This window comes from Nerophis ophidion, linkage group LG06 (assembly GCF_033978795.1).
Source record: "Nerophis ophidion isolate RoL-2023_Sa linkage group LG06, RoL_Noph_v1.0, whole genome shotgun sequence".
Taxonomy (NCBI): Eukaryota; Metazoa; Chordata; class Actinopteri; order Syngnathiformes; family Syngnathidae; genus Nerophis; species Nerophis ophidion.
Window position 1 is genome coordinate 19,174,669 of NC_084616.1, and position 16,184 is coordinate 19,190,852.

General features: G+C 35.9%; 1 protein-coding gene across 1 annotated transcript in view; it reads left to right on the forward strand.

The window, feature by feature from the left end:
- Window positions 1-16,184, forward strand: part of hspg2 (heparan sulfate proteoglycan 2) — a 331,901-nt gene that overhangs the window by 226,979 nt on the left and 88,738 nt on the right. The window contains exons 47-49 of the mRNA XM_061902940.1: window positions 1,395-1,505; window positions 5,032-5,132; window positions 8,455-8,635. Coding sequence (XP_061758924.1) covers window positions 1,395-1,505; window positions 5,032-5,132; window positions 8,455-8,635 — 393 coding nt within the window. The remainder of the gene's footprint in view (window positions 1-1,394; window positions 1,506-5,031; window positions 5,133-8,454; window positions 8,636-16,184) is intronic.

Genomic DNA, 16,184 nt, shown 5'->3' on the forward strand with positions numbered 1-16,184 from the left:
ATAATTCAGTGTATTACAAATTTTGTGCAAAAAAAAAAACTTAGTGTATAAAAATTAAGAGGCTAAAAATTCAGGGAAATATATTCAGGGTAAAAAAACTCAATTTATGAAAAATGCAGTGTTAAAAGATTAAATGTAAAAAAAATTCAGTGTATAAAAATTGTGTGTACAAATCTCAGTTAATAAAAATTCAGTGTAAGAAGATTCAGTTTGTAATTTTTTCAAATGAAAATTTTGTGTAAAACAGTTCAGTGTAAAAAAAAATTATGTAAAACAATTCAGTGTACACAAATGTTCAGTGTAATACAATTCAGTGCAAAATAATTCAGTCTACAATATTCAGTGTAAAAATATTTTCAGTGTAATATAATTCAGTGCAAAATAATTCAGTCTATAAAATTCAGTGGGAAAAAAACTTGGTGTATAAACATTCAGTATTAAATGTGAAAAAATTCAGTTCATAAAAATTCAGTGTAAAAAAAGTTGTATAAGAAATTCAGTGTAAAAAAATTTTAGTGTATAAAAAATTCAATGCAAAAAAAACTCGGTGTATGAAAATTCTGCGTAAAAAAAGTTCAGTGTAAAAAAAAAATCAGTGAGTAAAATTGAGAATACAAATCTCAGCATATACAAATTCAGTTTAAAAAAATCCAATGTGTAAACATTGAGGGTACAAATCTCAGCATACACAATTTCAGTGTAAAAAATTTGAGTTTGTAAAAATATTCAGTCTAAAAAGGTTCAGTGTAAAAAAGTGCAGTGTCAAAAATTTAAGTGTAAAAAAATCAGTGTCCATTTTTTCGGTGTATTGATATTCAGTGCAACAAAATTAATTCTATAAAAATTCAGTGCAAAAAAAAACTCAGTGTGTAAAAATTAAGTGTAAAAAAGTCCAGTGTACAAAAATTCCATGTAAAAAAAATTTCAGTGTAAAAAAAATTCTGTGTATTAAAATTCAGTGAAAAATAATTCAGTGTATAAAAAATTCATCATTTTTGGCAGAGATATTTTTTCTGGCTTACCCATGTCCATCGCATTATTTGATTGAATCTCAGAACATCAAATTCTGTGCACTCCTTGAATGAGCACACAACATTTTGTCCCACGACTCTAACGCTGCAGGAGCCAAAAAAAACAAAACACAACCACAGGGAAGAAGGACAAAAACTGGATTTCCTTTCCAAAAACAGAATACACGTATTGGAGGCAGGGAGACGGCAAAATGGTGGGCGTGGCCTCACGAGATGACAAAAAGGGGACCTTATCGCCCTAATTGTTACAATCTACTTCATAAATGAGTGATTTATTTACTAAATTCTGATATCCTCTGTGTACATATTGTATCTGCTGATGTCATTAGTTGATAACTAACTGGTGGTTTGTGTTGTGTGCAGGAGCAGAACTTTACTTCCACAATGTCCAGCCAAGCGACGCCGGCGTTTACGTGTGTACCTGCCAGGACCAGCGCAGCAGCAACAGGAGCCGTGCAGAAATCGTTGTCACAAGTGCGTATATTTTCCCGACTACTACCTTGTGTTTTTCATCAAATTACTACCTTCTTTCCCAAATGTATAAGTCTTGCCTGCAGGGTACTGAGACTGGCTCCCTCGCCATATCACCCACGGATTGTTTTTGTAAATCTTGCCAAAGACTTTCATCTCAGGGCTTTTTATCGGCGCCATCACATATTTGTAGTGGAGTATTAGGACTGGTGAAGTACTAAAAACTCATTGACAGCGCCATTCTGAGTTCAACAGTATTTAATGATTTTTTTATCAGGACACTGAATGCATCGCAGCGGCACTGTTCAGGTTGTCTCGGGAGACGTCGGACTTCTCATCCGAGCGCCGTCGTCAGTTCATGCTCACAGACTCGGTCGGATAGGACGGATCTAGTCTGAGACTACAAACTCCGTTTCCATATGAGTTGGGAAATTGTGTTGGATGTAAATATAAACAGAATACAATGATTTGCAAATCCTTTTCAACCCATATTCAGTTGAATGCACTACAAAGACAAGATATTTGATGTTCATACTCATTTTTTGCAAATAATAATTAACTTAGAATTTTATGGCTGCAACAGGTGCCAAAGTAGTTGGGAAAGGGCATGTTCACCACTGTGTTACATCACCTTTTCTTTTAACAACACTCAATAAACGTTTGGGAACTGAGGAAACTAATTGTTGAAGCTTTGAAAGTGGAATTCTTTACCATTCTTGTTTTATGTAGAGCTTCAGTCGTTCAACAGTCAGGGGTCTCCGCTGTCTTATTTTACGCTTCATAATGCGCCATGCATTTTGGATGGGAAACAGGTCTGGACTGCAGGCGGGCCAGGAAAGTACCCGCACACTTTTACTACATAGCAACGCTGTTGTAACACGTGGCTTGGTATTATTTTGCTGAAATAAGCAGGGGCGTCCATGATAACGTTACTTGGATGACAACATATGTTGCTCCAAAACCTGAATGGACCATTCAGAATTAATGGTGCCTTCACAGATGTGTAAGTTACCCATGCCTTGGGCACTTATGCACCCCCAGTACCATCACAGATGCTGGCTTGTGAACTTTGCGCCTATAACAATCCGGATGGTTATTTTCCTCTTTGTTCCTCAGGACACCATGTCCACAGTTTCCAAATATAACTTTGAAATGTGGACTTGTCAGACCACAGAACACTTTTCCACTTTGCATCAGTCCATCTTAGATGAGCTCGGGCCCAGAGAAGCCTGCGGCGTTCCTGGGTGTTGTTGATAAATGGCTTTGGCTTTGCATAGTAGAGTTTTAACTTGCACTTACAGATGTAGCGACCAACTGTAGTTACTGACAGTGGTTTTATGAAGTGTTCCTGAGCCCATGTGGTGATATCCTTTACACACTGATCTCATTTTTTGATGCAGTACCGCCTGAGGGATCAAAGGTCCGTAATATCATCGCTTACGTGCAGTGATTTCTCCAGGTTCTCTGAACCTTTTGATGATTTTACGGACCGTAGATGGTAAAATCCATAAATTCCTTGCAATAGCTCGTTGAAAAATGTTGTTCTAAAACTGTTCAACAATTTGCTTACAAATTGGTGATCCTCGCCCCATCCTTGGTTGTGAATTACTTAGCATTTCATGGAAGCTGCTCTTATACCCAATCACGGCACCCACCTGTTCCCAATTAGCCTGCACACCTGTGGGATGTTCCAAATAAGTGTTTGATGAGCATTCCTCAACTTTATCAGTATTTATTGCCAACTTTCCCAACTTCTTTGTCACGTGTTGCTGGCATTAACTTCTAAAGTTAATGATTATTTGCAAAAAAAAAAGTTTATCAGTTTGAACATCAAATATGTTGTCTTTGTAGCATATTCAACTGAATATGGGTTGAAAATGATTTGCAAATCATTCTATTCCGTTTATATTTACATCTAACACAATTTCCCAACTCATATGGAAACAGGGTTTGTAGATCCAAAGTGTGTATTCTTGTGGTCTCGCTTTATTAGGGTGCAAAATGCAAAGAGAGTCGGTTATTTGAGGTCAACAGTATATGAAAGTTCAATAATTGCCATATATTTAGGACTACAGAGCACACAGGTATATAAGCCACACCCACTACATTTAGAAAAAATTATATATATTCTTTTCCATATATTAGTCGCACCTGACTATAGGCCGCAGATACATAGGTTGTGAAATGAGTTATTTACACTGAAGTACTCCATCCATCCATCCATTTTTCTACCGCTTATTCCCTTTTGGGGTGGCGGGGGGTGCTGGCGCCTATCTCAGCTTCAATCGGGCGGAAGGCAGGGTACACTCTGGACAAGTCGCCACCTCATCGCAGACTGAAATACTCTGTAAATGTTATTTACATACATGAATTGTTTCCAAACGGCAGTAAAACGGCTGACCAAACAAAACAGAAGCCATCGTCATCCAAACAGACTCAGTAACTCCACGGTGACGTTTTGGCGAATTTACTGTATAATTTGTGAAACTGGAACAATACAAAAAGAATGCCATCGTAGGTTAGTAATACTAAAGCAGGCACTTGTAAACGTGTTAGCATATAAGCTAATGCTAACGATGCTAGCTTGATTGCATTACGATAGCACGTACACATATGCGTGAAAGCACTCCTACAGACGCCACACATGGGACGGTTTAGTAAGTAAGAATTGTTTTAGTTGCATTGTAAAACTGGCAAAAGTTGCTTGGAATCATACGAGTCGAAAACGCCACGGGTGGTTTTACTTCCAGTTCGAGGCATTAGGCAAGGCACGGCAGGGCTACTTTATTTATATAGCACGTTTACAATAATTTTTTAAATTGGACCAAAGTATTTTACAGATTAAAAAGCATAGAGCAAAAATAAAAACAAAAAGCTAAACAAGATTAAAAAATTAAAGAATATATATATATTTTTTTAAACTAAAGCGAGGGGGGTAGGGGTAGAAATGGTGGCCTAGTGGGCGGGCTCAGCTCATGTTAAAAGGCCAGCGAGAAGATATAGGTCTTAAGAAGGGTTTTGAAGACCCCCAGGCTCTGGGCTGACCTAATGCGGAGGGGAAGGCTGTTCCAGAGCTTAGGGGTGGAAACGGAGAAGGCTCTGTCCCCTCTGGTCTTTAGCCTGGATCTGGGGACCGCCAGCAGCAGTTGGTCAGCTGACCTTAGGGCTCTAAACGAGGTATGATGAAAGCTATTTGCTTTATGGCTGTCAGTCGTAAGAAAATCCAAAATTTAGCCGCACTGTTTTATAAGACTCAGGATTCAAAGCGTAGGAAGAAAGTAGTGGTTTATAAGTCCGGAATTTACAGTATATTTTGTAAAAAAAATGCTTCATTGTAAGGAAGGGAAGTTGCTGACTTTAGCAGACACTAATAACTGATAACATTCACGGATCAATTATTTGAAACGCAATCCCCTGGTTTTTTAGTGCTCTACCCGTCCAAATAAAGACGAAGAATACGTACGGACAGGGACAGTCGAGAGTTTGTAGCGTGAAACTGCAGCCTTCAAATTCCACCTGCTTCCACCAGGTGTTCCCAGCAAAGCCATCGAGGTGACCGTGGAGGAGCCCAAAGCCCAAACAATCCGAGTGGGAGCGACAGTCAACTTCATCTGCACGGCAAAGAGCAAGGTAACGATTACGGCCGCCTCGCTCAGGTGTGACTTCTGGAATCCGGGTCAGAAAATCAATGGTTTGCCATCTCGATTGGCTTTTGTCACAGATTGCATTGGCAGGTAGAGAGAGGTACGGTATTCAACGATAGCTTTTTTAGTTCATTAACCAATTTTTGGGGGTGTTGAAATCGCCATGTCGGACCACTAATGCTAATTGTAGCCTGTTTATGGAAAATCCAATGTAAATTAGCATCAAGCTAGTACATGACCTCACCCAAGTTAAAGTACCAATGATTGTCACACATACTTTAGATGTTGTGAAATGTGTCCTCTGCATTTGACTTATCGCCTTGTTCACCCCCTGGGAGGTGAGGGGAGCAGTGTGCAGCAGCGGTGCCACGCCCGGGGATCATTTTTGGTGATTTAACCTCCAATTCCAACCCTTGATGCTGAGTGCCAAGCAGGGAAGTAATGGGTCCCATTTTTTATAGTCTTGGTATGACTCGGCCGGGGTTTGAACTCGCAACCTACCGATCTCAGGGTGGACATTCTAACCCAGGGGTCACCAACGCGGTGCCCGCGGGAACCAGGTAGCCCGTAAGGACCAGATGAGTAGCCCGTTGGCCTGTTCTAAAATTAGCTCAAATAGCAGCACTTACCAGTGAGCTGCCTCTATTTTTTTAATTTTATTTATTTACTAGCAAGCTTGTCTCGCTTTGCTCGACATTTGTAATTCTAAGAGAAACAAAACTCAAATAGAATTTGATAATCCAAGAAAATATTTTAAAGACTTGGTCTTCACTTGTTAAAATACATTAATACATTTTTTTCACTTTGCTTCTTATAACTTTCATAAACACAATTTTAGAGGAAAAAAATACAATCTTAAAAATGATTTTAAGATTTTTAAATTCCTTCCTCTTCTTTCCTGACAATTTAAATCAATGTTCAAGTAATTTATTTTTTTTATTATAAAGAATAATAAATACATTTTGATTTAATTCTTCATTTTAGCTTCTGTTTTTTCGACGAAGAATATTTGTGAAATATTTCTTCAAACTTATTATGATTAAAATTTAAAAAATATATTCTGGAAAATCTAGAAAATCTGTAGAATAAAATTTAAATCTCCTTTCAAAGTCTTTTGAATTTCTTTAAAAAAAAATTGTTCTGGAAAATGTAGAAGAAATAATGATTTGTCTTTGTTAGACATATAGCTTGGTCCAATTTGTTATATATTCTAACAAAGTGCAGATTGGATTTTAACCTATTTAAAACATGTCATCAAAATACTAAAATTAATCTTAATCAGGAAAAATTACTAATGATGTTCCATAAATTATTTTTTTTATTTCGAATTAGCTGTTTTTTCTATTAATTTTTTTCGGTTGAATTTTGAATTTTAAAGAGTCGAAATTGAAGATAAACTCATTTTCAAAATGTAATTATTATTTTTTTGTGTTTTCTCCTCTTTTAAATCGTTCAATTAAGTGTTTTTTTCATCATTTATTCTCTACAAAAAAATCTTCCTTAAAGGAAAAAAAACTGTACAACGGAATACCCATTTTTTTATATATATAGATTATTTTTTAAAGGTAAATTGAGCAAATTGGCTATTTCCTGCAATTTATTTAAGTGTGTATCAAACTGGTAGCCCTTTGCATTAATCAGTACCCAAGAAGTAGCTCTTGGTTTCAAAAAGGTTGGTGACCCCTGCAGTAGACGATCCACATCTACATTTACTTTAGAAAAGAGAAGAGTTGGATACTTCTTTTTTTAGCCTTATTTGTATTCGACTTTTTAAACAGTTGGTCAGTTAGTTAGTTAGTAGTTTACTGATTGTAAGAGACAAACTACTATAGAAAAGCAACTCTCCTCCAGTCAATATCTTTTATAGGGTGTCAAAAACATTGATTTTCGAATAAATTGCGATTCTTATTTGTAACAATTCTCAATCGATAAAAAATTATATATATCAAAAATCTATTTTATTAAATTAATATTATTATTTTTTTTATCATAATCTACATCTGCTGTACAGATTTACTTTAAAAAAAGTTGGATACTTCTCTGTTAGCCTAACTTTATTAAATGTTTGGTTAGTGAGTTAGTTCGTAGTTTACTGATTGTAACGTCACAAACTACTATATAAAATCACTCGGAGGCCATATATTTTAGGGGTGTCAAAAAAAATCGATGTTCAAATGAATCGCGATTCTTATTTGTAACAATTCTCAATCGATTAGAATAAATATATGTATATCAAAAATCTATTTACTTTTTTTTTTCTCTAATCGGTCCTGTCCAGCTACTCAGACAAATCATATTGTTGATGTCGATGATCTATATCTGCTGTAAAACATTTTCTTTAGAAAAGAGAAGCGTTGGATATTTCTCTTTTAGCCTTATTTGTATTTGACTTACTAAATGTTTGGGGAGAATTTTATTCAACAAAAGCAATTTTCTTTTAAGTAATATAGAAATGTATCAGAGCTGTTTCTCTATTTTATGGAGGAATTTAGTTAAAAAACTGGCACCCAATGTTTTTTAAAAAAGTATGGATTTTGAACTGAGAATCGTTTTGAATCGAGAATCGATTCTGGATTGAATCGTTTCCGCCAAGAATCGAATCCAATTGTGTGGTGCCCAAAGTTTTACATCCCTAAAATCTATCCGAATAATAAGGAACCTTTCCAAAAAGTCATGAATCCAGACAGCGAATGAAAATCCTTTCATAACTTTTTGAGCTACGTTGCTAGCGAGCTAGCTAACTAACCAACAAACAAACCCCAGCGAATCAAAGGATACATTTGTTTGTTTTGGTTGGTCTTTTGCTTTCAAACAAGTCGCAAGGCTACTGTTTTTGATTGATTAAGACTTTTATTAGTAGATTGCAGAGTACAGTACATATTCCGTACAATTGACCACTAAATGGTAACACCCCAATAAGTTTTTCAACTTGTATAAGTCGGGGTCCACGTTAATCAATTCATGGTATGCTAGCGACTATGCTAACATCCCCCACCTCCACCCACAGAGACAAAGAGAGCTTTATTTGTATTTTTGAATGAGTTCTCCACAAAAAAGTTTATACTCCTATGGAATATCTTTATCGTTTTCTTCAGTCCTTACAAAAATGAGTGTAAGGAAAAGGGTTAAATAGATCATAATAAGGGTAAATAATTGAATAAGATATACTTTCTTCTACTCCCTTTCGGACATGTTGATTTATTGGACTGTAAACATGTGATCTTGCATGGGTGTTTGAAACAAACGATCAGCTCCTAGCGGAGGTAACCAAGAGCTCTTGAAGGTGAACATGTTGTGGTCCTCCCCAGTCGCCGGCCTACACGCTGGTGTGGACCCGGCAGGGGAACGGCAAGCTGCCCAACCGCGCCATGGACTTCAACGGCATCCTGACCATCCAGAACGTCCAGCCGGAGGACGCCGGCGTCTACGTCTGCACGGGATCCAACATGTACGCCATGGACGAGGGCAGCGCCATCCTCTACGTGCCAGGTTCGTGATCCTTGGCAGCGTTAGCGTCCTCCTCCGCCCTACCGGCTCCGACTCTCTTCTTCCTGCTTCAGCTTGAGACGGAGCATGCTTGTCCGCTTCTTGTGCTCTGTGAACACTAACGCAAATTCCCTCCACTCACAATCTTTGTGTGCCTTCAAATCTTCTCTATCGCTGCTTTGTGTGCCACGTCTAAAGAACCTGCTCCGTTTGCAGAGGTACAGCTTGTGGGTTCTGGGATTAAGTCTTTGGAAAGGACACCGGGATCAGTCCTAATGCAGTTTGTAAGAACTAATCCTGGGAACGCACCTCGTACTTGTTCTTGGCTCTAATAAACTTGTGGGTTCTGTGATTCGGTCTATGGAAAGGGCTGTGGGATCAGGCCTAATGCAGATTGTAAGAACTAATCCTGGGAAAGCACCTCGTACTTGTTCTTGGCTCTAATAAACTTGTGGGTCTGTGATTCGGCCTATGGAAAGGGCTGTGGGATCAAGCCTATTGCAGATTGCAAGAACTAATCCTGGGAACGCACCTCGTATTTGTTCTTGGCTCTAATAAACTTGTGGGTTCTGTGATTCGGTCTATGGAAAGGGCTGTGGGATCAAGCCTAATGCAGATTGGAAGAACTAATCCTGGGAACGCACTTCGTACTTGTTCTTGGCTCTAATAAACTTGTGGGTTCTGTGATTCAGTCTATGGAAAGGGCTGTGGGATCAGGCCTAATGCAAATTGTAAGAACTCATCCTGAGAACGCACCTCGAACTTGTACTTGGCTCCAATAAACGGGTGGTGGTTTGTTTGCTTCGTGATGATTCCTCCAACTTGAGGTTCTACTAGCAGGGTGTGGGGTTCTTTACCTCCGGGTCTTTGGTGTCCTCTCTGCCGAGCTGTAAAGTGCAATATTGAGGAGGAACGCGGATGCCTAAAAGGTGCTTAGAGACTGGCGATCACAGAGGACTTGTTTGAGGAGCGACTGAAAGACGTCCAGTATTCCTTCCAGAATTTGCTGTGTTTCCAATCAAACACTGCTGTTTGCCAAGTGCTCAACTTTTGAACATGTTCTTGTAAGGGTGTTTGGGGCCACTTTTACTTGGTGATTCCAGGCCGGGACTTCAAGCAGAAGAGCCAACAAAACAACCACAATGTTTGTTTATTATTCACAAATCTTTGACTGAAATAAGTTGTAGAAATAACTGTGTCCATGGTTCCAGTGGCCAAAGTCACATTCCAAGGACTGAAGGGGACCTATGATGATTGGAATCCACACTTGACACACCCCCTTCTGGTCTACCTCAGGGGTTCCTTTTCTCACTTTAGGGCCCAACCTTTCCACTACATAAACATTAACACTGAATTAGTGATCATACTTTGATTTTAATGGTTTTTAATAATTATATCTAACCTACTTACACTTTACCAGTATAAAAGAATGTGTTAGTCACAAATAATATTATCAAGGCTTTGGCCAGGCTGATTCCAAAAATAAATACTAATCTAATGTACTCCTAAAACTGATTTAAAACATTTTTTTTTAAATTAAAAAATTCCATGCAATTATGTAATGCTAAAATAAATAAATTCTAAATAAATAATAATACATACGTTTCATAAATAAACTGGCGATAAAATTTTGGATTAAATAAAAATACAGCTTCACCGCATTAGTCATATTTTTTTGCGCTGAAGATACGTATCTTTGTTTACTGGTTGCGTTTAAATGGGCAAAGGAAACATTATATATATTGTGTATATCCATACATCCGTCCATTTTCTACCGCTTATACCCTTTCGGGTCGCGGGGGGCGCTGGTGCCTATCTCAGCTACAATCGGGCAAAAGGCAGCGTACACCCTGGACAAGTCGCCACCTCATCGCAGGGCCAACACAGATAGACAGACAACATTCACACTCACATTCACACACTAGGGCCAATTTAGTGTTGCCAATCAACCTATCCCCAGGTGCATGTCTTTGGAAGTGGGAGGAAGCCGGAGTTCCCGGAGGAAACCCACGCAGTCATGGGGAGAACATGCAAACTCCACATATAATTTTATTTTTTTCTGGTGGTGTTTATATACATATGTGTATGAACATATACCTATATACATGTATGAATATAGGTGTATGTATATATATGTAGATATGTATGTATATATGTATGTATATATATACATGTGTGTGTGTGTATATATATATATATATGTGTATATATATAAATTGATTCTTATATGTGTATGTATGTATGTATACATATATATATATATATATATTTAAATTGACTATCATATGTGTATATATGTATGTATGTATATATATATATATATATATATATATATATTTAAATATGTATGTATGCATACATGTATAAATATATATGTGTATATGTATATGAGCTATATGCATATATGTATATGTACATATATATACAAACGCATTAAAATAGGCACATATATGTATAATATACGGAGCTATATGCATATATGGATACAAACGCATTAATACACACACACACACACACACACACATATATATATATATATATATATATATATATATATCTAATTTTTATTCCTATAACAATCAAATTTTTTAAATGTATGCTTTTAGGCTATCTTCATGCAATAAGGAAAAAAATAAATAGTATTATATATATATATATATATATATATATATATATATATATACATATGTATATATATATATATATATATATATATACATATACTTATATACATATATGTATACAAACACATTAATATACACACACATATATATGTGTATATATATATATATATATATATATATATATATATATATATACATTTACATATATGTTTATTCTTTTATTCTTATAGGAATCTTTTTTAAATTATGTATGTCTCCATGCAATCAGGAAAAAAATATATATTTTTAACACATTTTTATATATAAGAAATTGATTTAAAAAAAAAAATAATAATAATGTTACCATGCAATCAAACAAACTATAACAATGTATTCTTCTTCTTTTTTTAATTTTTTATATTAATACATTTTTAACAGTAAATTTTTAGGCCATCTCCATGCAACCAGACAACATAAATATTATTCCGTTTTTGTTTTGTTTTTTTTAGAAATAAAAATATATATTTAAAAAGCTGTTTTTAGGCCGTATCCTTGCAACCGGACAGAAAAAAATATATTCATTAATATTTTTTTAACAATGCAATTAGAATATGTAACCTATTTTTAAACCTTACATTATATTTATTATTATTATTATATTTGCAATCAGATCAATTAGTGAGAAGTCCAAAGCTTTCCTTCCCTATATTAGTGATGTACTACGGGAGAGGTGTGTTCAAGGTTTAGAAACGCCTGGGAAAATGTAGCTTCTTGGCCACAAAAGTAGCTCTTTGATGAAAAAATCCCGTTAAAACTAGTCACGCCCCTGCGTTACTTTCTACTTTCCTGATCCACGTTGACAAAACAGCCCTGTGTGAAATGAATTTACTCCATGGACATCAGAGCAGGCGGGAGGGCATGAAAGGAGAAGGAATGTCAGCGTAGCTGGAGGTATCAGGCCCACAGAATTCACCAGAAATGCCCACATAAGTACGTCCGTCAATCTGTGACATCACAAATGACCCATGTTATGATTTGGGGCATTTCTAACACGATTATCCAACAACTTTTATAAATCATCAAAGGTCCCCTTTAAGGAGATTGTCTCAGCAGGTGTTTGCTTGTGCGTCTGTCACTACTTTGACATGTATCACCACTGTGTACTCCCAAGGTGCTTGTACTTACCTCATGTAACACGTTGTACTATTTATCATGACTGTGAACAACCGTGATCCCCCAAGCTGTATGTCGAGGAAACGGCTGCTGCTAACCTGCATGTGCGGCCATGTTGTGTGTCTTGTCTTTGTGTGTGTGTGTGTGTGTGTGTGTGTGACAACGTGTTGTTGTGTTTCCTGCCGTCCTGGTGCGACTTGGGCACGATTAAACAAATGTGTGTGAGCTCAGTCTGCTATTTAAACGCATGTGAGGACAAAATAAAAAGCACCGAACCTCTCCACTGACAACTTGTGTGTTGTATGTTTGTTACACAATGTGTTGATGGATTATGACAACAACAACTTGAGCGTTTGCTGATGTTTGTTACACAATGACATTCACTACATACTCTTACCTGGTGCACACCGACTGTTTCACTTCTGATACAATACTTGTCCCATACCGATATTGGTCCGATACGATATCAGCAGGAATCATACCTACAGTGGGGCAAAAAAAGTATTTAGTCAGCCGCGAATTGTGCAAGTTTTCCCACTTAAAATGATGATGGGGCGGTATAGCTCGGTTGGTAGAGTGGCCGTGCCAGCAACTTGAGGGTTGCAGGTTCGATTCCCGCTTCCGCCATCCTAGTCACTGCCGTTGTGTCTTTGGGCAAGACACTTTACCCACTTGCTCCCGGTGCCACCCACACTGGATTAAATGTAAATTAGATATTGGGTTTCACTATGTAAAGCGCTTTAAGTCACTAGAGAAAAGCGCTATATAAATATAATTCAGTAATTCACTTCACAGAGGTGTGTAATTTTCATCATAGGTACACTTCAACTGTGAGAGGCAGAGTGGGGAAAAAAATTCACATTGTAGGAATTTTAAATAATTTATTTGTAAATTATGGTGGAAAATAAGTCAACCATTCAAAGCTCTCACTGATGGAAGGAGGTTTGGGCTCAAAATCTCACGATACATGGCCCCATTCATTCTTTCCTTAACACGGATCAATCGTCCTGTCCCCTTAGCAGAAAAACAGACCCAAAGCATGATGTTTCCACCCCCATGCTTCACAGTAGGTATGGTGTTCTTTGGATGCAACTCAGTATTCTTCTTCCTCCAAACACGACGAGTTAATTTATGGCAAAAAAAATCAAAATTAAATGACAGGATGTGGGCGGGGCATGGCGGCCAAATTTGCCCCGTTGATTCGCCACAAAAAACAAAAAATTAAAAGTTAAGATCTTGATCTAAATTGTTACAAATGATGAGAACAGTTTGAAGTGGCTTTATTTTATTCTATTTTATATGATCTTATTTCATTTTATTTTTATTTATCTTATTTTATTTTTATTTGCTTTGGCTAATAGGAGACAGACTAAACTGATGGGGAGTGATTTAAAAAAATTGAAAATGACAGGATGTGGGCGGGGCATGGCGCCCAACTTTGCTCCATTAATTCGCCACAAAACGTTAATAGTTAAGATCTTGATGTAAATTGCTACAAATGATGAGAACAAATTGAATTGGCTTTATTTTATTTTATTTTATTTTATTTTATTTTATTTTTATTAGCTTTGGCTGATTGGAGACTAAACTGATGGGGTTGAGTGAATTTTTTTTTGAAAATGACAGGATGTGGGCGGGGCATGGCGCCCAACTTCGCTCCATTAATTCGCCACAAAACGTTAATGTTAAGATCTTGATCTAAATTGCTACAAAAGATGAGAACAGATTGAAATGGCTTTATTTTATTTTATTTTATTTTATTTCATTGTAATTTATTTAATTTTTATTTTATTTTTTTATTTGCTTTGGCTGATCGGAGACTAAACTAATGGGGTTGATTTTTTTTGTTTTTTTAAAATGACAGGATGTGGGCGGGGCATGGCGCCCAACTTTGCTCCATTAATTCGCCTCAAAACGTTAATAGTTAAGATCTTGATGTAAATTGCTACAAATGATGACAACAGATTGAATTGGCTTTATTTTATTTTATTTTATATGTATTTTATTTTATTTTATTTTATTTTATTTTATTTTATTTCATTAGCTTTGGTTGATCGGACACTAAACTGATGGGGTTGATTTAATTTTTTTTTTTTTAATGACAGGACGTGGGCGGGGCATGGCGCCCAACTTTGCTCCATTAATTCGCCACAAAAACAAAACGTTAATAGTTAAGATCTTGATGTAAATTGCTACAAATGATGAGAACAGATTGAAGTGGCTTTATTTTATTTTATTTTATTTTATTTTATTTATTTATTTTTTTTATTATTATTATTATTTTTATTTTTTATTTTTTTTATTTTTTTTTTATTTTATTTTATTCAATTTTATTTTATTTTATTTTTATTAGCTTTGGCTGATTGGAGACTAAACTGATGGGGTTGAGTGAATTTTTTTTTGAAAATGACAGGATGTGGGCGGGGCATGGCGCCCAACTTTGCTCCATTAATTCGCCACAAAACGTTAATGTTAAGATCTTGATCTAAATTGCTACAAATGATGAGAACAGATTGAAATGGCTTTATTTTATTTTATTTTATTTTTTATTTATTTATTTTTTATTTGCTTTGGCTGATCGGAGACTAAACTATTGGGTTTGATTTTTTTTGTTTTTTTTAATGACAGGATGTGGGCGGGGCATGGCGCCCAACTTTACTCCATTAATTCGCCACAAAACGTTAATAGTTAAGATCTTGATCTAAATTGCTACACATGATGAGAACAGTCTGAAGTGGCTTTATTTTAATTTATTTTATTTTTATATTATTTTATTGCATTTTTTAAATTTTATTGTATCTTCTATTTGAATGCATTTCGGACGTGCACGTAAAGTCCCCTTATTATGCAAACACGTCACGGATGGCGAAAAATGTAATATTTCCCAGGTCCCCAAATTTTTTGGTGGTGTGTCAGTCAGAACATCAAGTAAGACGGGGCCACAAGCGACTCACGCGCTGCAACGGGGGCCCGTCCAACGCTGCTCGTAGCTTTAATTTCCTTTGCAATGCTGACCTAGCAAAGAGGCAGCATTGACATGTTAGAGATGTTGAAGTGTGATGATAAAATCTTATTTACCAACAAAAATGAGCGCTATAGATAAATGTCTCTCAACAGTTGACAGATGTTGTTCAAGTAAATGTGTTGGAACAGAAAGGAATATTTAAAAACATTTAAGTGTAAAACGTACACGGAGAATGTCTGCAACTTGTGGACCACAATAAGGAAGTCTTTAATAGTGTTTCTTTGTTATAATGAATGAAAACAGTATTGAGACAAAGAACTCTGAGTATGTGCTTTTACTGCCATCTACTGTCTGCTTTTAAGTACGTGTGCTTAAAAAAAAAAGTAAAACATCAATACAGTATTTATTACAATTTTTGTGGACATTTTGTACTTTTGGAGGTTACAAGGAACACTTAAAACGTTGATGAAAAATTCAATAAATTTGATTTATTGTTATTTGGCAAAAATATAGCCTCCAAAAATTGGAACATTTGCTGCAATCGCAATTTTGTGGGGGAGAAAAAGGCCATGTATGTATATATACATGTGTGTATATGTGTATGTATATATATATATACATATGTATGTATATATATGTATGTTTGTGTGTGTGTGTATAAATATATATATATATATATATATGTATATATATATATACTATATATATATATGTATATATATATATATACTATATATATACATATGCATACATATATGTGTGTACATGTGTATATGTATATACATACATATATATGTATATATACATGTAT